At 40.3% G+C, this 23423-nt stretch overlaps 1 protein-coding gene across 2 annotated transcripts in view; it reads left to right on the forward strand.

The window, feature by feature from the left end:
- Window positions 1–1112: 1112 nt before the first annotated feature.
- arhgef3 (Rho guanine nucleotide exchange factor (GEF) 3) overlaps window positions 1113–23423 on the forward strand; it is a 30857-nt gene continuing 8546 nt past the window's right edge. The window contains exons 1-3 of one of the 2 annotated variants that reach the window (XM_084348599.1): window positions 1113–1332; window positions 9736–9802; window positions 15438–15500. In XM_084348599.1, coding sequence (XP_084204725.1) covers window positions 1298–1332; window positions 9736–9802; window positions 15438–15500 — 165 coding nt within the window. In that variant the 5' untranslated portion in view covers window positions 1113–1297. Of the gene's footprint in view, window positions 1333–9735; window positions 9803–11439; window positions 11945–15437; window positions 15501–23423 lie in introns of those variants that run through there. The other variant, XM_084348600.1, reaches the window with a different exon arrangement.

The following is a 23423-nucleotide window of genomic DNA, read 5'->3' on the forward strand; positions in this document are numbered from 1 at the left end:
GCCTGAACATTATGTCTTTTTTTGTGCCACAGCTCTGATATTAAAGACAGTTAATTAATGAAAGGCGGCATTTTACCTTGTTCATTTACTCTGTGAACAGATAGTTCCTGATTTAAATCGAGCTGGTGTTAGTTTTTTGTAACGGTAATTGAGACTTTTATGGCTGCATTTGAGTGGACATTTAACCTTTGAGAACTTCGATTGTAAAATGGAAAAATAAAGGACTTTTTTTTTTTGCAAATCAGAATCATTTGACTCAAAGAAAATAACAGTAATAACAATATTTCTGGTTTCCCAAACTCAGATATTGTGTCACCGCTAGAATTAAAAAATATCATAACTTTACTTACAATGCATATTGCAGAAGCAGAGTAGTGCATTCTTGAATGATTTCATTTTATTAGAATTCAGACTATACTGTATACATACATGTGAATATATGTATAATTTACATTTACTAGTACTTTTGATCCTTAAAGACATTTTATGTCAGATACTTTTAGACTACTTGCTTGGGTGACTTTCACATTTACTAAAGTGATGTTTACTTATCTGTATCTTTACTTTTTACAACACTGACACTAAGATTTATACAGTATGAAGAAGAAGCGACGGTACAAGTAATGACTATAGGGAGATCTTATATGCAGAATAAACAGCTGGAAGCATGATGTGAAGACAGTGTGGACACGATAGGTCAGATGTATTAATAATGCACAGTAATATAAATATATACGGCTATGTGAGGGCATATAGACGTGTATATACAGTAAACTAGTATGTAATATAATCAGATGTGGTTTGATACAGTCGCTTCAGACTCGAGGGGTATTTTTTGTGAATTATCGGTACTTTTACTTTCAGATACTTAAAGTACTTTTTATTGCTAATATTTTTAAGAAATTTTCTTCTGTGAAAATATGTTATTAAATTTTACTCTACAGTTTAATGTTACTACTTTGACTTAAGTAAAAGATTTAGGACCAAGTGACCAATGAGATCAGTGGCTCTTATTTTGAAGGTGCCCCCCGGAAGAGCGATGCCTGCCTCTTTCTGGAGCTTGTCTGTGAGATGAGAGGAGGATTTTCACTGAAATCACAGCGTCTCGCAGTTTGTTGATCGGCTCAGTCTTCGGACTGAAGTTTTGACTCATTTTTCAGAGGAAGAAAAAGTTCGTTTGGACGGACCGGAAACGCGACGGAAGGACGGAAACGTTTGTTGTTGTTGAGTGTTTGTTGTGTGATCGAGCAGCTGATTGTGGATCTGTCGCGGGGTCGTTGGGAGGAGCTGCAGCCCGATGCAGGCAGGTGATGGATGTCAGCGGGGTTCAAGGTGAGGAGCTGCAGCGGAACAACTTTGGTTTACTCGCGTTTATTGCGAAGAAAAAGACTTTTAGACTGAGAATAATGGGCGTTTTTTTTCTGTGTGAGATGAAGAATGTGAGGAGGACAGACAGGGAGTTAACTCCTCCACCGCCTGTCTGTCTGCCTGCCTGCCTGCCTGTCTGTCTGTCTGCCTGATTATAAAAACTGAGTGTGGAGAAGTTAAAGTCTGGTCAGTGTGGTAGAGAGACCCTGAAACACACTGTTTACTAAAGAGAGAGAGAGAGAAGAGTGGAGGGCAGAGAAAGAAAGAAAAGAGGGTTTTATTGCTGCCCTGTGAGTCACAAGTTTGCCTGAGTGACTTATAGTCTGCACACACACACACACACACACACAGTCTGTAAACAGTTTGCCATCATGGCAGCTTGGTGTGGAAAATAATGTTTATTTGTTAGCAGGGGCTGTGCAGACACCTTTAGAGAGGCGAGGGGCTCAGAGCTGAAGGTGATGTGGTTAGTTTCTGTGTCTCTTTCTCATTTGGCTTCATAAATGACAAAAGCAGCAGATATTCACATTTAACCCGCTGGAACCAGAACATGTTTGATGGTTTTTGCGTTAAAGGGGCACTGTGTAGTTTTGGAGAAGAAATTCAAACTCAGAATGTTTATGTTTACAATATTCATGAGGCGATAATACAAACTCAGACATGTTTATTTGTTTCCGTAAGTGAATAAACAAGGTCCAGAACACTGTTTGAAGATAGAGAGGTGGCAGGGTCCGCCACATATAAACAAAGTAGAACAGGATTAAAATTTCGTCCCAAAAACTACAGAGTGCTCCTTTAAAAATAAAATAAAAAATGTATCGCAAAGGATGTTTTTCTCTCCAAAGAAGCAAAACAGCCGAAGAAACAATTTCCTACAATTTATCCAAACTGTTTAGCAGAACCACGGCCGCTGCGACCACTTTTAAACTGTCATTGTTTAACTTTAACTGACTTTCTGTCTAAAAAAACTAACTGCGTTTTCATACATAGTGCTCCTTTAAATAGTCAACCACGCTGCTGTCGAGATGGATTGAATAAATTAGTTGCGTAATGTTACGTAATGTTATGTCATGCAATGCCAGTGTTATATTCTTCTTCTTAATAAGGGCCATGAGCTTTATCCCCCAAAAACTGAAGTAAAACAACAACCCGTAGCGCCTTTCTCTGCACGTGCCTGACCCGAAGTACTCAGAGCCTTTACTCGAGTAAAAGTAGGAAACAAATACATATAAAAGTACAGAAGTATATAGTTCGTCAGTGTGAAGCTAATTGTAGTTTATGTACAACTTAGTAGTTAGTAGTACTGCATTTTTTTTAATGAAAGAAGTAACTCAGTGAGTGTTGAACAAGTACGGTGGAGCCAAAAGTACAGTTTCCCTCTATTGTAGTGGAGTCAAAGTATAAAGGAGCATTGAATGAACATTTTAAAGTACACTCAAAGTTATACTTTTGTTCAGGACTAGAGTAACGAGTAATAGGTTGTAGTACAGTAATAGAAAGAATAGCACATAGTACTGGACTACAACATTATCAGCAGCAGTAAAAACACGTCTGCAGAGCTCAACTGACACTCAAAAAGACTCAGACACAAGTTTGTACATGTGTTAACTCCTCAACACACAGTTTTCTGTACTAAGTGTGTTAGTAATATATATTTAAAAAAGAAGCTCCACAGATCAGACTGACAAACACTGCTTTAAAATAAAGATATGCTACCTGCCTGCAGGCTTTGTGTTAAAATGTAATTAATCAGTTACATAACACACGAGCACACACGTGTTCAGTAATTCTCACGTTTCAGGGTCCTCAGACGGCTGATTGTCAAATGCATGACTGCAGATTTTTATCAGAGATCAAAGATCAAGGATCTGTGCGTTCAGAGCGGACAGTGGTGACCAGAGTCAGCTCATGTGGAGTCTGATCATCTGTTTCTCAGTGGCAAAGCATTAAAATGTGTTCCTGTGGTTTCTCCGGCCATGCTGTAAGTCAACAGATAGCTTCTGCTGCACTTGATCGTAAGAGCTGAGATAAAAACAATGATTATTCTGTCAACATGTGACAGCTACAGCTCCCGTCAGGCTCGGACAGCACTTCTGCTGATAACACTCGTGGGTTTATGTCACGTTTGAGAAGCTGGAACCACCAAATATTTGGCATTTTGGTGTAAAACCGACCAAAACGATTAATTAATTAGAAACAATAGTTGCAAATCAGTAACAAGATGGCCGACACAGCCCAAACGTATTATCACCTCATTGGTTGTTAATGCTAATGAATGGAGTAGAACAGAAAATAGTCAATTGTCTTTGCTTGTATGTGCAAAACGGTTCATTAAACAACACAACATAGATATCACAGTCAAAACAAGACATTTAAGCTAACTCATCATTTGGAGTATCATGGTCTGTGGCCGTAGTTGTTGCGGTGTGTCCTGCTCGGTTGCTGTTAGTCGGTCCTTGTCTGTTGGCTACTGAGCTCGTCGGCGAGGAAAGTCAGTGCTGCGGAAGAGAAACTGAAAAAGGAAGGAAAAGCGTCTTGAGCCCGTCGCTGTAGTATCCATGATTTCACCCCTCTGGTGCAGTTACTCCTTATTTTTGGCCTCCACCTCTTCACCAGTGCCATTTGCAACCTTTTTATCAGACATGTTCTTGGTTAGAAGTGGCTATATTAGCGAGAGTGGAGTAAAAACACTGTTTTATCATAACATTTTGTACATCCGCAGTCCTGAATCTGTCAGTTTGCCTGTTTGCACGATAATAAAGACCACCTTCCCCTGGTGGTATGGAGAGTTATTTCCTATCATGTAGGAACACAACATACCAGCTAGTTCTGTGTCGGCTGCGGTCTTTGCGGTGGGTTCAAGTGCAGCTTTTTGGCGACGTGAGGCGACAAAACAGTCGGCCTTCATCTGCACTCGTTCAGGGGATATTTGTCTCTTCAGCTGCTAAATGTTTCACTTTCTTTATCAGCGAAACTCAAATTTTTTTGTGTGTTTGGATTTGTCAGAGCTTGCTTGTTGGATGAAAAGAGCTGCCAGCTGCTGCTGCTGGGGAAAAAACGTACAGAAAATGTGATAGAAACCAAAACTAGGTCATTTGATTCCTTGTTTATACAAAGATACTGATCAGTGTTGCTCTGAATTTGTGAGGAACAGAATAATCCCCCAACATTTGCAGTCGAAGCTGAATCAGCGTGTCCTCGTGTGGATGTGATGTACTGTCATAATAACAGTCGAGGAAATGAAGCTGTGAGGTGACTTGAGGAGGAATGTGGTTCAGCTGCTGCGGACGGACAATAAAAACGTTGTTCAGGTGACGTTTGTTCTGCTGCTTTGTTCTGTCTCTAATCATCACGTTATTATGCCGCCCTGCTGGTTCCTGGAGGTGTGTGTGTGTGTGTGTGTGTGTGTGTGTATTTGTTTGCGCTTCAGTTTTTATACTGTTTTTTTTAAATGTATATAATCCGGCAGCTGATTTATGTGAACCGAACACATTTCGACTCAGAGCGGAAGCAGAGATGTTTGTTTAAATGACGGTTGACAGTCGAAGCCTCCGACTGATGTAGTTAATCTGTATGAAAGTGGAAATTATTCAGCCTCAAAGCACTAAAATTAATGATGACAGGTTCGTGAAAAGGATGTGAAGTACAGTGTGGTGTAATTGAAACCAGCCAGCAGCGATCGCTTATGATCTGGTGGTGGAGGATGTATTCAGATCTTTAATTAAAGGGGAATTCTGATTTTATTTTTAAACCTGGACATATGTTGGTGTGCAAATGACTACAAGGTAAAAGTTTTGCAGTCGGTCTGCGACACGAGCTGCAACGTAAAGTTTGTGGGAAACTTTAACTGTCAAATCACGTCGACCAGAAGTGCTTGTTTTTGCCCCTGACAGGTTGAGGTTGTTCTACAAAGTGTCTGACAGATTATCCCTACAGAGAAAGACCTTTCTGTTGAAGAGTAAAACTCACTTTGTTTAACCAGAAACAGCCACGACGTCGCTCTCGCCAAATCCACCAGCCTCCATTTACAGAAACAATCATTTCATTATGGTAAAACACACTTCATTCAAACCCCAAAAATAAGACTCAACAAAACCATCTTGGTTAGTTTTTCCGTTGTTCCAACAATCATCAACTCTGGTTTGGTCAAAATAAACTTTTAGTCCACCACGTAGACAAAAAAACAGAGAAGAGCGAGAGGAAGTGCAGAGAAATATCAGAGGAACAGCACGTAAACCAGAATATCTCCACATTTTCACGTTTTACATTGTTTTCACGTTGTTATTTGATGACAGGTGGCACCGAAACACAGTCTGACTCAATGATTGCTCGTCTTTTTAAAGGTGCGATATTTCAGACTATTATATTAAAGAAAAGAACCGGATTTAACTACTGATTGCTGCTAACTGTAGCCACCATTAGCTAGTTAGCTCAGTTAGACGTGCAGCTAGCAGTCCAGTCTGTGAACTCAGAGCACTGGGGGAAGAGTTGGTGCTTAAACTGCTTACACAGGAGCTTTGGACCAGTATGAGCTAGCTGGTTAGCATGCTAACTTCACTGACTTTAGTATCTTTATGTATATATCACCTTTCTTAACAAGGTTACAAAGTGCTTGTACAAATAAAATAAGATACTATACAGACAAGTTAAAAGACACAAGGTCAAATACATAAGAACTTCATCTACGTGTGAAATGCTTTTGGAAAATTAAATGACAAATTAGAATATAAATGATATTATAGTGAGTAATAGTCTCATACTTGTGTTTGATGGAGCAGGTTCAGCTCTGAGCTGAGACTTGTAGGTCTGACCTGAGATCAGCTGAGTCAACGAGGGTCAGTGTTTCCTCTGCTGTTTCCTCAACGATGTCATCACATCATGTTCAGCTTTTTCCGCGGCAGGAAATGTTGTCGTCCCACCTGCCTGGAAGATAAGATGTAGCTAACATGGGACCCATCACGTATGTTTCTGTGTTCTGTTGGTGTTTTACATCATAATCACAGAATAACTGAACAGAACACGCTCCACCCGAGGTCCAGTTACTCGCATCACATCAGCACGTGAAAGTTTGCTTCTGACAAAAGCCAGACAAAGCTTTTTGATTTGGTAACCTAACAAACATAACCATCAATAATAAATGATAAATTTGCAGTTAATTAAACTTTAGTTAACAGTTATATCACCGTTAACAAACAATAAAATGCTTTATAAACATTTTATTAAGCACTTGTTTATTGTCGAGCTTGTAGAAAGGTGCAGAATAAAGTATCTCTTTTCCTTAAAAACACTTCTATGACTGTGAATGAATAATTTTAAAATGTTTGTCGGGAACAAAATGATTGTTTTGTTTATCGCTGTGTAAGATTTCTGAGTGTTGGTTCCAGCTTCTAACACAGTTTGTGACGCTGTTGGTATCATGTGGTATCCGTAATTCGTCAGTGATCAACAAGAAAAAAAATTAAAAAAGGCTGATTTCTGCAGGCTCTGTCCAGCATATGTCCGTATAATGTAAGCTAGCCAGCGTTAGTGACTATTTCCTGTTTGTTGGGGACTGTTTTCTGCAGTGGATGAATCCACATTTGGTGCTCTAGTGAGTATTTCCAGCAGCAGGAAGGTGTGTGTGGGGATTGATTCAAAATAAACTTGAGCGTGTGTGTTCATGGTGATGAAGCAACATGTTACCCAGTGCAACAGAGTGACTCATGAGGTGGTTTTAGTGGTTTTTGGACAACAATGGAGCTCTATGGCTCAGAGGAACAAGACGTATCAGACGTTGATACACAGAAAAGTTCATTCTTGTATTTGGTCTTTTTATGGGGTTTGAAAACTAGAGACAAGTTGCGACCCTTGTCCACATGTTCATGTTCTGACCCAAGTCCACTCACTAGTCGTTACTACATTATCACATGTCTTAATTACATGACTTCACTCTGTGTCCCAGTCAGAGTCTCTGCAACAATGTGTTCAGTTTCACTAAAGTTGGTGCTCCTTGTAGGAACTTCTCCTCAATCTGAACACCAAAACAGAGTTTAGTGTAGAGACTGAACACTGAATGTTTACTGAGAGTAACACACACACACACACACACACACACACACACACACACACACACACACACACACACACACACACAAAGACAGAGAGAGATTAAAAACAGATGAGGGGGTAAAGATTCAACAAGAAAAGAGAGAGAGCGCCTGCAGCCAAACACACCTCTGATCTGGATTATATATGTGTGTGTGTGTGTCTGTGTGTGTATGTGTGTGTGTGTGTGTGCATCCAGGGTGGGATGATTTGTGCTATTGGAAAAAGCACTGCAACTCCCAGGAACGAATGACTCACACACTTAAACACACACATATTTAAACTTGTAATGTACACACACACACACACACACACACTCGACACACACACGCACACACATGCACACACAGGGAGAACAGAGGAGCTTTGATCAGATCAGAAATGCAGAACAGGTTTTTGTTTGGTATTGGGTTTGTTGATAAAATACCATCCATGGCATGTGTTAGCTTGTGTTAGCGTGTGTTAGCATGTGTTAGCAAGTGAAACTGAACACTCTTGTCGAACATTTTCTTGTGTAATCCTCTATAGAGTGGACTCAAATTACCCTATAGCATGCTGAACTCTGCAGAGGTCGCTAGGTGTGTGTGTTGGTGTGTGTGTGTGTGTGTGTGTGTGTGTGTGTGTGTGTGTTTCCTATTGTAGGTGAGGTGACTGAGGGCAGGAAACAGAGCAGGACTGGGTTGCAGCAGCTGTTCGTAAATCCCTCACCAGCTCCTTCCTCAGTTCTCAGCAGCTTTCTAGTTTCAGACTCCTGACTCACTGAATCAGGTTAGTTTAGTAACACTGCAGGAATGTTTCGGATAGTAATGACCTGAGTAATGTGTACATCCGTTGCTAGGAAACATCCACATAAACAGTTAGAGTTACGAGATACTGTTGCACCACGAGCTGTAATATAACCTTCGGAAATGAGCATTTCGCTCCAAATCGTATATTAAACCTTTCAGAACGATTCTTTGTCAATCCGGGCGTGTTCATGTGGAAACTCACAGCGCTTTAAGGTTGATTGGGAAGTTAATGATTAAAGATTAGGATCTGATTAAGATGATGTTTGGTCATTTATTCTACATTAATAGTGTAATGCAGACATGTGACTCAGAGGGAGGGCTACGTGCCATTTTATGATTTATTATATAATATTTAGCGTCTTTCGTGCTCCGTACACCATGCATCTTACTGCTGCACCTTCAGTCAATCAATATCAGTACACTTGATCACTTTTATTGCTGTTTTTCTACTGTTTTGCTTTATTTTACACTTAATATCTTTGCACAACAACAGTACACCCTCATTGTCTTTATATTCTGTAATTATATGTGTGTCTCATGTACATGCATGTAGAGATAGTATATATACATGCACCTTATCCCTGCTGTGCATATTATTATTCTGCATACTCCATCTTTGTTTTTCTTTATTATTATTATTATTATTATTATATACATTTCATTAGTACTTGTACAACTGGAGTGACAATAAAACATCTTGAATCTTTTACTTTTACTCCACTACATTGACTTGATAACTTTAGTTACAAGTTTCAAATTGCTTCAACATGCTGCATCAGAGCTCAAGTAGCAGAAGTAAATTATTTAATCAGCAATTAAATGAATCAAACACTTAATGAGAATGAGAAGATGCTGAATAATCAGCCGATAATCGATCAGGCTGATAATCGTTCGTCTCATAGTCTCAGTTTACAAACAGTATTTTAACAGACACATTTTACTTTTACTCATGTATGACTTTTAGGTACTTTATACAGCCTTGTGTGTAAATATTTAGACACAGCTAATCTCTACATTGTGAAGAGCTGGTGCAGCTGGCTCCAGGACGTCTCTGTGTGTCTGTCTGTACCAGCTGTTCTCAGACCAGGGTGTGTGTGTGATGATGATGATGTAATGTTTCTGGGCTGAACGGCGATTATGACCTCAGATATTTTTGACCTCTGTCCATGTCTTTGTCTTTGACTTTGTGTGTTTCCTCTCCGTCTGCCTCGCTCTCTGCCCTGATGTCCAAGAAATCTTTGAAATGAAAATAAACTTTCAGACTCTGTTTACATGCACGGACCCAAAGACACCAGCAGGGGGCGCTCTGGTCAAACTCAAGCCTAACATCAGCAGCAGGTCCACACATGTGAGAGATTAGCTTGTTTGCTCGCTGCGGTGTTTTGCCTCCCTCTGTAGGATTTATACACCTTAAAGGATTTGTCCTTCTCAAGTCTCTGTGTGAAGGAGGAGTGAACGCTGATCAACTAATCCTCTCCTCCCTCATCTCCTTCAGGTCGAAGCTGCAGAAGAAGACGTCCTCCTTCTCTCTTCTCCCTCCTGACGGCTGGTCCCTCAGAGGGGTGAGAACAAATCTGAGTCACACTATTCACTGACAGCCGCACACCTTAATAATAAGACATAATGCACAACAAAGGTTCAGATGATAAAGGATGAGATGGAGGATGAAGAATCCTCAACCCCTCAGAGTGCGTCACGGCTTTAATGTCACATCCCAAAGGACTAAAAGAAGAATCTTCTGCTTTAGTTTGACCAGTCAGAGGTCACTGGTAACGCCGTGAGAAACAGACAAGACGGCAAACAAGTGAATATTTCAAAGCAAGAATGTCTTTAACAAACCAGAAATACATTTTTGGCTGCCTCGTCATTTTTAAATAAGATTATCTGCGTTCTTTCCTCCATGAGATCAATAGAAACAACCACGGTTTTTGCTTTTAAGGGGAAAGATTCATCGTCTGAGAACCATGAATGTCTGTAAAAGTTCACACCGATCCATCCTGCAGTGATTGAGATGTTTCAGTCAGGACCAAAGAGGTGGACCAACTCACTGACATTGCTTTCAACATAGCTCACAGCTAGCAGGCCAATGAAATGTCCAAAATAAAAGATGGCGTTAAAGATTCCTCCTGCAATTAGTCGGATATGAAAATAGTTTTCAGTAGACTGGATGCAAACCTGCTTTATCTCTATTCACTGTTGTGTGTATGTTTGAAAGTTAATGTATATCCTGAAACATTATTGAAGTCTAATTCATCCAGTAGAGTTGTGCAGGTTTGTTTTTTTTTGCACTCCACAGGCTTAATATATTTACACGTTTTGTTCTATGACATAAAATACTTCATTAAATGTCCCGCAGTTTAGTTATAAAGCTCTTACGTGTATGAAAAAACGGCGGTTGCTAACGAGCGTCTAAATGAGACTACAGAAGTTGTCGTGGACATTAAACGTCATCACAGCGAACAGGAGATTCATCTACTCACTAGTCCGTCTTTACAGGCCGACTTTAGTTACGAACTATTCTTACTTTAACTTTACAACTTGTACATTGATCAGTTTATAGGAAACGTGTTTAGTAACTGTGTGGTAAGTAACTTTAGCTTTTATTTCTAGCGATTTAATTCCTGCGTCGAAAATCACAAAGGTGGTGTCCATCTGTCATGAAGATCCTTCTCTTCCTACTAAAATGTATTTCCCAAAACTACAGAATGCCCCTTTAATGCATTAGTCAGAATAATCTAATGATATAAAATATAATGAGGCCATTTTTCTTTCACTTTTAACACTTCGTCTACATTTATTTATCATACCTACATTATTTTTTCAATTAATCTTTTCCATGCGAGATGTTTGAGTATTTTCTCAGTGTGGTATTTTTACTGAAGTAAAGTAACTGAGTACTTCGCCCTCCAACACTGATGTAACATAAACTCGTCACTTCTTCATCAGACGTTGTCGGACTTTTCCCTCAGCGTGATTTTTATAAACCAGAGTCCTTTTGTCTCTGCCGCTGGTGTCTCCGTGTCTCCTCCAGCTCCTAATTATAGATGGCCAGTTTCCCCCGACGACCGTCACTTCCTGTTTGTCCAATGGGAACTGAGTGGACACACACACACACACACACACACACACACACACACACACACACACACACACACACACACACATTGTGAGGTGTTCCTGTTCCTGAGGGTCTGTAGATCCACTCAGAGAGGAGAGCAGAAAGGAGCCGCTGAGGAGGTTTTGGACTGTGACTTGTGGTGGTGGAGGAGGAGAAGAGAGGAGGGCAGGGGGCAGAAGGAGGAGACGAAGAGGAGCGAGAGAAAAGAGGAGAGACGAGAGCATTTAAAAATCTGACAGAGGAGGAGAGGTGGCTCCTGGAGAGACAGACTGGAAGAGGAGGAGAAGAAGAGGAGGTGAAGAAGAAGAGCAAAAGAGGAGAGTAGCAATGTGACTGTGAAGGAGGTGATTCAAAGGAGGAGAAGTGATCACAGATGCTGTGTGAGGAGGAGAACAGAAAGGAGAGCTGATGTGACTTTGTGGTAAAAAAAAACAAAGTGATCTGGAGGAAGAACGGGAGGAGAAGAAGAGGAGGAGGAAGAGGAGCAGCAGATGACTGTGTGCAGACAGACTTAATTGACTTGAAGTGTGTTTGAGGAGCAGATCAGATCTTGATGATGGGCTGCTGTCTGTTTGTTTACTATCGGGTGAGTCCTCTAATGTATCCCAGAATGCCTTTCACAGGTAACCAGGTTTACGAACATGCTGCAGGTCGATCGTACAGATGAGAGCCTGCAGAACAGTCGTCTTCTTGTTGTACAGTGTGTTTGTCGCTCCATGTTTTATTTCCATGAAGTGTCTTCAGCTGTTTTGCAGATTTCTTGTGAATATCACACTCAGATCAGACCGAGTTACAGTTTCCTTCAATGTTTTGGTTCTTTGCAACGTGACCTCCACCTCGGTCAGGCTACGTGCATTGTCTGCATCCATGAGATCCTGGTGAAGTATGTGTCTACTAAGGTTGTCAGAAGACATTTCAATACTTAAATACTTTTTGATACCATGTGTTGAAAATAGGGATGTTATCGATTAATCGTGACTAAAAAAATGTGTAAATCGGCAATCATAGAGCGCACAAATGCATCAGAAAGAAGCTTGTTACGAATTACAAATACTTTCTTATTAATTAAATCAAAAATAAAATACAAAACACAGAGATGAGATCATGTATTTCATTAAAATACCAGTAAATGTCATTTAAAAAATACAAAAAGATTCTTACATTATTACAAACGATCGTATGTTATCGCTGACTTTTCTGTACCAGCGCTCTAACTCTTCATTAAAAGTTCAAATCATTTGGACATAAATTAACTTCAACACTTATTTCAGTGATATTCTTTGTGATATTGTGATATCCAGTTGATGAGACTGATGTTTAGAGGATGACCTTATATGGTCTGAAGGTCCAGACTCCTCCTCCTATTTGTTTCTATAGCGACAGTGAGTTAAAGGTAAAGTGTGCCAGGTTATATAACGTCCGGCCGACAACAAAGTCTCAACACAATACTGAACAAACAGCAGACTTCCACCTATTGTTGCGCTCTGCTGCACCGACCCCAACATCCTCCTCCTCCTCCTCTTTCTCTTCTCCTTGTCTTTCCTCTCCTCCTCTTCCTCCTCCTCCTCCTCCTCCTCTTCTCCTTGTCTCCCCTCTCCCCTTTCCTCCTCCAATCGCTTTCAACCTCCTCTTTCTTCCCTCACCTCTCCTCCTCTATGTCCTCACCTCATCTTCGCTCTCCTCTTTGCTCCTTGTGTCCTCTCCTGTCTCCTCTTCCATGCTACATTCCTCCCCCTCCTGCCTCCTCCCTTCCCTATGTCCTCCTCTCCTCTCCCATCACCTCTTCCCTCCTCTTCTCCTATCTGCTCCTCCTTCTTTCCCTCCTCATCTCCTCTCCTTGCCTCCTTTCCTCTCCTCTTCTGTTCTCCTTATGTCCCCATCTTCTTAATCGGACTAAAAGGATTGGTTTGGAGGTCGTCTCGCCTCCTCCTGTCATTCCCCTCCATCTCCTCTGCTCCTCCTCCTCCTCCTCTTCCTCTTCCTCCTCCTCTCACACGTACAGCTGTTTGTCCTCAGTGACCCGGTCCATCAGGTGTTTGTGTGATTTCTTCCTGTTTTTGTTGTCATGGCAGCGCACAGGAACTGTGTGTAAAACAGCACCTGTGCAGAATCCCACCAGATGAATGGTGTTCGCCATCGCACCATAAAAATCTAAATATACTGAATATTAGAAACTGGTACAATACTCATCTTCCACGGTATCGATACTGATACCAGCTCTGCTTTCACACACACACACACACACACACACACACAGCAATATGACCTTGTCGTGAGCACAATAACTTGATGAGCAGGCGACAGTGGGTCTGTTAACACACATATTCATTTAGGGGGATAATTTATTGTAATTTAAGTAAAGCGTTAGCGAAATCATAATGCGTTCAGTGACCGAACTGTAACAGAAACCACAAACAACGAGTTTATAGTCAAACATTTATCGTCTAATCTAAAGACAGAGACAGCAACAGGACACAAGCTGAACTACGGGACATTACACACAGACAAAGAGGTTCTGGGTTTGAACCGGGTGTAAATGGAGCCGTGTTCAGCAACACAATAGAGCATGCAGCTGAGGTCCGGTCCAGCCGGGACCAGCTCCAGGCTTTTTGTGTAGGCTCTTAGCTGAGTGGAGGAGGCAGCATCCTTGCCTTAAAGGAGTCTTGAGACTGGGAGGTGACGTGTGATGTCATCAGAGGTGACATCACTCCTCACCTGTGTCCCTCTCAGCTGAGGTTAACAGGTTTGAACAGGTGGATATCAGATACATGAATTAACACAATATCACACTTCACTTGTCCTCTCTTGTCCAGTGATTGTTCCTTCCTCTCTTGGTTGAGGAGGACTGTACTGTGTGTTAACAGACTGGTGTGTCCGTGAGCATCTACACATGCCACGGCACCCGGGGGTCCGAGGTCCTGAGGGAGCAGTTCACACCTCTTAGTAGTGAACTGTGGGCCGTGTCTGAAGAGGTGGAGTTGGTGACAGTTTATCAGATAGGTCGGTGCTCTGCCCTGCTATAAAAAACGTCTTGCTATTTGGTCTTTCAGTTCTTTGATGTCCTAGAGACGGTGTCCTGATGTGTTTGGAGTAATTTTATGACTCTCAGAGTGTCCTGAAGACACCGAGCTACCAAATGAAAGCAGGGTTGATAATCCTACAGATATTTTTCAAGGTATTGTATCAAAGTTAGAAAAATGCCAGTATCATGACAACACTAGAGCATAGTTACCAGAATCAGCATGAACGTGAGACCCACTTTGTTTGTACAAAAGAAATTAGAGACCGTCTTGCGACGGGATCATCAAACCAGCCACGATGGCCATCAACACGGTAACTTTCTGACCCTGGTGCACTAAGTGGCGATTACTTTAACTGCATGAGTACTCAGTAAACACAGTAAATCTGTCCAACAGAAATAAAAACACCTGGCAAAATACTGACAACTGCTCCTGTGGTGGTTTATTTTATTGTATTTTTTGCATATTAAGTACAGGAGCCTCTGCAGCTCAGTAGTTGTTGGAATAGTTTCTGCAGGTCCAGGACCATCTTCTGTTCACATGCTGTTTGTACATCATCCTGCCTAATATCCTCCTGACTGTCACATGACCACCTCTCATATTATTCATGCATCACTTTCCTTCAGAGACGTTTTCCTTCTTTATTTCTGTCACAGTACAGCGCTGCTCTAATGGCACGTCATTGACACATGTACGAATGACATTATGAAAATGTTTTTAGGACTTTGTTACGACAGCAGACACGACTAAACTTGTTATCTTTTTGTCTGCTGTTTTTTGAAAGGAAGAAATTGTTCTTTTTAGTATTTTTTACGAATCAAACCTTCACACAAACTGAGCAGCAGCAGAGCAGGTGGCATTATAAAGTCATTTTGCTGACGATCAGATCAAAGCTGCATGGAGCTGCAGGTTAGTTGTTACCTGTCAGCGGGTTTACCAGCACAAACTAAACTCTCACTCTCATTTGATTCAGTGACAGTTGAGTGTGCGTCTACTGATGAACGCCTCTTAAAGATAAACATACTAAACAGATGTTTGCTGTGTTTTTGTGTGTTGCAGAAGAAGAGGAAGCAGACGAGCAGAGATGCAGACTCCCTCAGTCTCTGCAGTCTGGACATCAACGTAAGTTCAGCTCCTCTAAACTTAACTGTTGGCTGAAAAATGTTATTGTCCTTATAGGCTGTTGACTTTTACTCCGACAAGCCTGATTACTTCCTGTTTCAGTGGCCGCGACGTGTTCACACCTTTGAAATATGACTTCAAAATAGAAAAAAGGGTATTTCCCCTACTTGTGTATGTCCTGTCTGCTGTACTGCCTCACAGGAAGTGATGCGTCTCTGCCGGGTCTCTGTGTGTTGTCATGTAAAGTGTACCTGCAAAAAAACACTGTTGGACTAACGGACAGAAATGTAATATGATATCCAAAATCATGTTTTCATGAGCGTCCAATCACTCACTCAACAGAGCGAGCTGGTCCTCTTCTTCAGTCCACCATGTGCTACAGCTCCTGTCTGATATGAGGATGTGTTGATATTAGATTAGACTGGATTGATTTAAGGGGACTGTTGGGCCTTGGTGGAGGTATGCACTCTACTGAGTGCCATTCATTCTTAAACTTGCGTTGTTTACTTCCAAGTTCACTTACTGTCTTTGCTGGTGCTTTGTGAGGTTTGTTGGTGAGCTGGTGTGAAACCACTGGCAAGACTGTGTACTTCTGAAGGACACAAATGTAATTTAATTAATCTCGACAGTCAAGTTTGTTTTTAATTTTGTAATTCTCTTTATTGAATTACATTTTCCAGTATATATATACGTATATTGTATATTAACACACTCAGGAGAAGAATACTTCTATCCGCCATAACACACCTTTCCCTCGTCTACAGGCCACAACGAAATAGTTTAAATGTAAAATATGAGTTATAATACAAAAGGAAATAATACTACTAAAAACAATACGTTGATACAAGTCAGGATCTTATTCTGGTACTATTAGCACCAACTTTTATCCCCGTGAGAAATACGATACAAAAGGTGTCCAGATTAAAGTTAAGAGATTTTCATCGGATGTTACATTTAATTTTCTCTGGTTTTAAATCAAACTGCCTCCTGCATGAGAAGCTGGTTTGGTATTTCTTTTTAAATAGGACAAACAGCGGACTAACAGTCATCCGAATGCATTGTCACTATTCATAGACGAGGGGATTCATGAACTTTGCACTTTATTATCTTCAGCTCTGAAGGTTGGTTATTGTATATTTGGACCCTCGTGGGCCCTCGGTCCTCGTGTGGGGCCACTCCTCGTGTACTGCGTCTGTATTTTTAGTGCTCTGCCAGCAGCCCGTTCCTTCCCGGGCGTTCCCCTCCCTGCTCGGTCTAACACAGGATGTCCACCCTGTTCGATACACTCCAGTGTTCGTGCTACAAACACACCATCAGTCTTCTGCTCCAACCAGCGGCGGCAGTCAGTCAACCTAGAATAAATTACATGCTGTTGTTTCGTGCTGTTAGTCCCTGCAGCTCAGTGAGTCACAGTCGTATTGTGCTTTTACTGAAAGTCAAGGACCTGGGGACTGTGAAGTCGGGACAGGAGTTTAGATGTTATATCGGTATTATTAACTTCAGGAGGTGCGCTGTCTTTGTCTGGACTGGAGATGAATAAGATAATTTACCAGTGATTTCATGAGGCCTTTTAAAGAACTGTGTGATTTTGCTGAAACTTCTGAGTTATTTTTGTTATTTGTTCAGAGTTTATAAGAAGTTGTTGACATTTTAACCAAAGTAAATATTAATTTGTTTTTCATTTAATATTAAAAACCTCATTATCCATACACACTCCGCTTTAAAGGGCACATTTGTACAATCTGATGTGTTTTCTATGTTTATAATGATTTTTTGGACACTGCTATAGAGATAGAGGTGTTCAGTCAATTATATGTTTAATATTGAGGTCATAGTTGGTCGTGGTGCTGTTCTGGGCTGCATTCTGTATTAAGACGTGTTTCTGATATTCAGACACACTCCTGTGTGTAAATAGCTTGGACAAAAAATTAGAAACATGTCTCAATAGTAAAACAAAACGTTTACAACTTAAAATGAACATTACAAACTTTACTCTGCATGTTAAGCTTTTTAAGCTGACCTGCTTTGTACTGAGTGTAATACTACACCACTCTACAGTAGATTATAGTAGCAATTAGTTGCTTAATTATAATTAATCAATTAATACTTTATTAATCCCTTTTCAGATGCATTATATATATATATATATATATATATATATATATATATATATATATTGAGAGATGTCAGCCCTGTATGAGCAGCCAGGAGGAGTTCGGGGTTAAGTGCTTTGCTCAAGAGCGTCTCAGCAGTGTCTCAGGTCCATATAGACTCCGAGCAACCCTCTAATTGCCAGATCCCTATGGACGGAGGTACTGCCGCCCCGAGCGAGCAGTGAATCAACTGGAAATCAGACTGAGAGTCCTTTTGAAAACCCTCCAATGTATTTACAATTAGTGTTTCAGATCCTTTGCAGAGAATTTTAGGAAGCAAGCGGACTTTTAAAGCAAAGAGATACCAAATAAAACAAATCAATGATATAAAATAAAATGCAGCTCGTGTACTGTGGAGGTTTGTGTTTGACGCCAGAGTGATTATAGATGTTTTCACTGGTTAATTAAAATCTGCCGAGCCCCTCAGGCTCACACGGGTGATTAACACTTATTGATGTGGTTTAGTGAAGCGAAGCCACGGATCATCAAACTGTGAGGGGAGACGTGTTTTCTTCTGGCATCTTTTAACAACAACAACAGCGACCACTAATAAGACTATCAGAATAAAAGCAGACTTTTATTTTCTTAAATAGTTTTAAAGAGATTTGATTTCATTTCCACCCCTTGAAATAAGTAATGCACCACAAGAGGTTTTCTTTTTCCTTGTAATAAGGTACTTTGATTATCTGGTACCAAGTCAAAAATATGACTTATTAGCTCAGAGTAACACTTTATAATAATAAAAATAATAATAATAATAATAATACTCATTCTTTTTTAGAAATTAACATCATTATGAGATGATACGTCATAAATATCACACAGAAAAACTTAATGAGTCAACGAAAAATTTTGGCTTTGTAGAATTAAATTTTTGATGAGATGTCAGGACTTATTCAATCATGTTTACGGCAACAAAACTAAATATTTCAAGCAAAAATGTAATTTTTTCCTTAACCTACATATGGATCGTTTAATGTAACGTACAATGCCAGGAGTATTCTGGCGATCGGGTCGTTAAAGACGCCTCTCTTTGTTGTACTTTGATGTGTCAGAGTACAGATGAAATGAGGCGGCTCCGTCTGACTCAGTAGAGACAACTGAATCTGTTCTTGGATCAGTCGGTGACTTTTCCTCCTCGCTGGGTGTCGTCGACCCAACTGGCCCATTTACGGACAATGGAGCTGAGTCAGAGGGGGAAGCTTTTGTTAGCTGAGCATGAGGTCTGTCTCGTGTCATGTCGAGAGGTCAGAGATGCTCTGACTCTGAAGCCAGTCACAGCTTTCAAGGGAAACCATGGCAACGTTTCTAAATATGACACAATGATCAGTATTGTTCTGATGCTCGGTTACCTACAGCTGATCCAGGATGTGTGTTCGTCTGACATTCGTTTCCTGGAGACTTTTCTTGATTAATTGAGCCATTGTTTTTGTCTTCTAAAAGAAAGAAGATATTCAGTTGAGTCCGTTCGAGAAGCAGAAAACAATTCAGTAGAAAGACTCAAACGATGAACTGATAATAAAAAACAGTTGCTGATTCATTGTTCATCGTGTCAGCTCTGTAGCCTGAAATGTAATGTTTATCTACCCACAATGTTGCTCAGATGTCGTTTGTTTTGGCACAAGTTTGCAGTCTTGTGCGCCTTGTTTTGGAAATGGATTCCTAATGAAGATGCTGTCCGACGATGGCCATCACTGTAAAAGAGATGCTGTTGAAACCGTGTCCTGATGCTTCGTTAGCTCCAGCTGATCCCAGATATGTGTGTGTGTGTGTGTGTGTGGACACTGACTAACATTAATTTCCTGGAGACTTGTCTTGATTAACTGAGCCAATGTTTTTGTCTTCAAAATGTCAAAAGATAAAAAAAAAAACAAAAGAAGCAATTCACTTAAACAATTAACTGATAATCAATTAAGAATCAATTTTCTGGCACTAAACTCATCATGTCGGCTCTCTAACCACGACACATGTAACAAACCAAGTCCTTTTTTCAAAAGGTTGCTCAGATGTTTACCACTTCACCACGTGAGGAATACAAGTACACACACACACACACACACACACACACACAGTAATTAACTTTAAACGACTGGAGAATCAGGGCAGAGCTCTGGCTGCCTGCAGGCTTCTCTCTCTCTGTAGTAATTAAAGTTCAGATTGATATTGACTGATGTTGACCTCGACGGCCCGAGCACCACCAGTAGCTCCAGAGTCAGCTCTCGTCACAGGCAGCATCATGACAGTGTGTGTATTCAGGATATCATTATAGTTTCAGGTGCTTGTGCCGTTATAAGAGTTTTCTTTTTGTAGCTGCTTTGTTTATGGCAACTTTACAACATTTTCGAATGAAGATAGTTTTTTTTTCTTCTGCTTTTTTTTCCTTCATGTACTGAAGGACTGAACTTTGTGTGCAAAATTATATAAAAAAAAGTATTTTATTTTGATTTTCAATTACTATACAAACCACACATCATCAAAGCTTTTTGTCCTCACAATTAGGTTCTTTAATTATCTGGTATCAAGCCAGAAAAATATGACTTATTATCACAGAATTACACTATATACATTGTTTTTAGATAGTAACATCTTTATTGGATAATAAGTCATGATTATCACACAGAACAACTTAATGACTGAACAAAACACTTTGTAAATCGCAGTTTTCTTATGATTTTTTTTAACGAGACATCAGGACTTATCCAACCATGTTTATGGCGACAAAACTATAGTGAAAAAAGAAAAACCTCATGTGTGGTTTGTATAGTTTTATGAAAACCAAAATAAAATACTCAAAGAAAGAAAATGTAGCTTATATAAAGCTCAGTCTTCCAGTGCATGTCGTGAAGAAAAAAACACTATTTCCCTCAAAAATGTTGTGAAGTAAACATAAACAACAATAAACAATAACAATAAGATAAAATTACATAAGTCAATGTTGATGATTAATCTGTATTATGATTATTGTTCTGATTAATACTCTTGCAATTGTTTATATTATTTAACTTTTTGGCATAAAAAGGGCAAAATTAATTTAGCATTTTCTTCAATGGATTTTGGTCTGACATTGTTTTGACATGGCAAAATAAACCTAGTTAATGTCTCATGTGTTGAGATTTCCCATCTTTTTTTTATTCACAGACTTTTTTACTTTTTACCTTTGATTAAAAATGTGTTCTTGACAATATTTATTTTATTCCCTGATTTTCTTTTTCTTTCTCATATCCAATTAGTTTAAGTGTCGATGTGCTCCATTTGTTTTGGCAAAGTGTTGTTTTCTTAACTTTGCAGTTCATTCTTGAGGGTCTTGTTTTGTAATTTCATTCCTCATGACGTTGTTGTCCGATCAAAACACTCCTCCACGCACTGATGATCGCTGGATTTAAAGCTATGTTGACCTCGTGGGATCATCTCTGCCCGTCACATCTGCCGTGAAGAAATACTTTTTCTTCACATGATCTGTAGTTTCCTGGTTAATTGTTGTGTTATAAAAGTGATGTTGTCCTTAAAACCTTTGTGGGACTGAAACCACAGAAGAAGAGTACTCCTTGAAGGTCATCTGTACCGACAGTGAGAGACTGGGTGATGTTGGCGTGTCCCCTAAAAAGAGAAAAACCAACAGTGTGTTTTTTCAGAAGAAGATATATCAGATGTCAGACAATTCATTGTTGGTGTTGTTATCATGGGATTGGTTGACAATAAGAAATGTTCAACATGTTATTGTCTAGGGAAAAGCTCAGAATAATTATTACATCACAAATGAAAGAAAAATGGACTGACTTTCTTTAAATAAGAGCGAAGAGGGAAAGAAAGGAAGGAAGTGAAATGAGTGAGTGGGTGAGCGAGCCCGTGAGTCACAGAGAGAGAGAGAGAGACAGAGAGAGAGAGAGTTAGCGAGCTGTGTGTTTTCAGGCAGACAGAGTCAGCAGGCAGTCGAGTCCACAACCATCACTGACAGCTGAGCTTCAACAGATCTTTAATAGAGAAGAAAGCTGGAATAAAAGATCCAGACGGTCTAAAACTGTCTGAACTCTGGACTGGACTCTACACACTCTCTGGATCCTCCGCCGGTACTGATTTGGACCCAGATTCCTCCTGACAATCTTCTGACAGCATCAGACATTTTCAGGACATCAAACTGGTACCAAACTTTTATTTGAAACACTCGAACAGTATCAATTTTCATCTGGGCCACTTTTTGGATACTGAAAGCACTACAGACAGGTTCTCCTGACACTTACTGGACCCTCTACCGATACCTGACTCGTCCTAGACACTCTGCTGGACTTTGGGTCTTTGGATGAGACTATTTCCCGTCTTCTTACCAGCACTGAACTCTTCAGTTTGAAAGTATTTCTCTTGGTGCTGGGAAAGGTCCAGACCCTGTGCTGGGTTTTGGGGTGAGCAGTATGGTGGTGGGGCAGAGGCCCCTCTGCCTGCTGGTACACCAGTTTAAGTCTGGATGCTCTGTGGAGTTCATCAAAGGGAGCAACAAGATGGGGAAACAGGTGGAGGTAAGATGGAGGAAATATTTTCTGCTCAGTAAACTTAAATCTGATCCCTCTGTGAATTATTCAGTTGTGTTTATTGTTGTATTTTCATCAGTGGAACCTCAGAGAGTAACTTCTGTATTTTGCAGTATGATGCTTTTTAAACAGCTGCTCACCAAGCCACCAGACTCCTTCTATAGAAACTGTAGTGTTATCATCATAAAACACGTTTAACATCGACAGAAACAAAATAAAACCCACTGAAGCTTTCTTTCAAATGTTCCAACAACTCTGGTTTAGTTGAAATACTCTTTATTCACTGCGTTATGTGAAAATCGTCTGGTTGCCCTCCAGCTCCTCCTTTCTCTCGATTTATTACACCATAGTGAATTATATTACTTATCTCTTCCCCAAAACTACATAATGCACCTTTAATTATATTACCAAAGACTATGTGGCATTAAGGGAGTTCTTTCATACTGTAGGTTTCCCTCTTCTCTAACCCACATGACATCTGGGGTGGTTGTAAAAACAGATTCTGCTTCGGGCATCAAAACAACTAAAGCTGCTTTTTGTCCTCAGGGATTGTTTTCCTTGACTGAACTTGAATAATAAAACAGTGACGTGGCTGTCGTCACGCTTAGTTATTTGAGAATAACTGAGGGAACATCATGTTTTCAGTCTTCAGCTGTCCTCTGTCCTCCACTCAGCCCTCCAAAAGTCGAACCTACAACATGACATAGATACCAGCCAGCTAAACACGCCTGATTTTTTTCCCGTCAGGATCCGTGCATTATTCTGTGAGTAATTAAGGAAAATGTGTGTTAAAGAAAGAGCGATTCCTGGATCTGTCCCTTTATCCAGAACTGCACCAAAAGTTAATGGGGTCTATTCTGGGTCGAGACCCAGCCTCGGTCCAGGTTTCGTGGATATCTGCTCAGTAGTTTTTGTGTAATCCTGCTGACAAACCAACCAAACAACCAACAAGCAAACAGACACAGGTATAAACATAACCTCGATGGTGGAGGTGATTACCATAGATGACCAGAAGGACTTGATACCAGATGCAAAGATGGCGAACATTCAAACCAGTGAGAACTGCTCGCCCAGCGCATACGCGAAATAAGTTTTCTGGCTTCTGCGTTTACTTCCTGGTTATGCCCAAAGAACATAAAAAAAGAAGGAAGGGTCATTACGTTGACGAATCTCGCTCTGGTGCCAGACTGTGGTGACCGCTGTATTGAAGTCAATGGGAGAAACACATTAAAATCAAACATATCTAT

Source organism: Pagrus pagrus (genome assembly GCF_965226575.1).
Source record: "Pagrus pagrus genome assembly, chromosome: 3".
NCBI lineage: Eukaryota > Metazoa > Chordata > Actinopteri > Spariformes > Sparidae > Pagrus > Pagrus pagrus.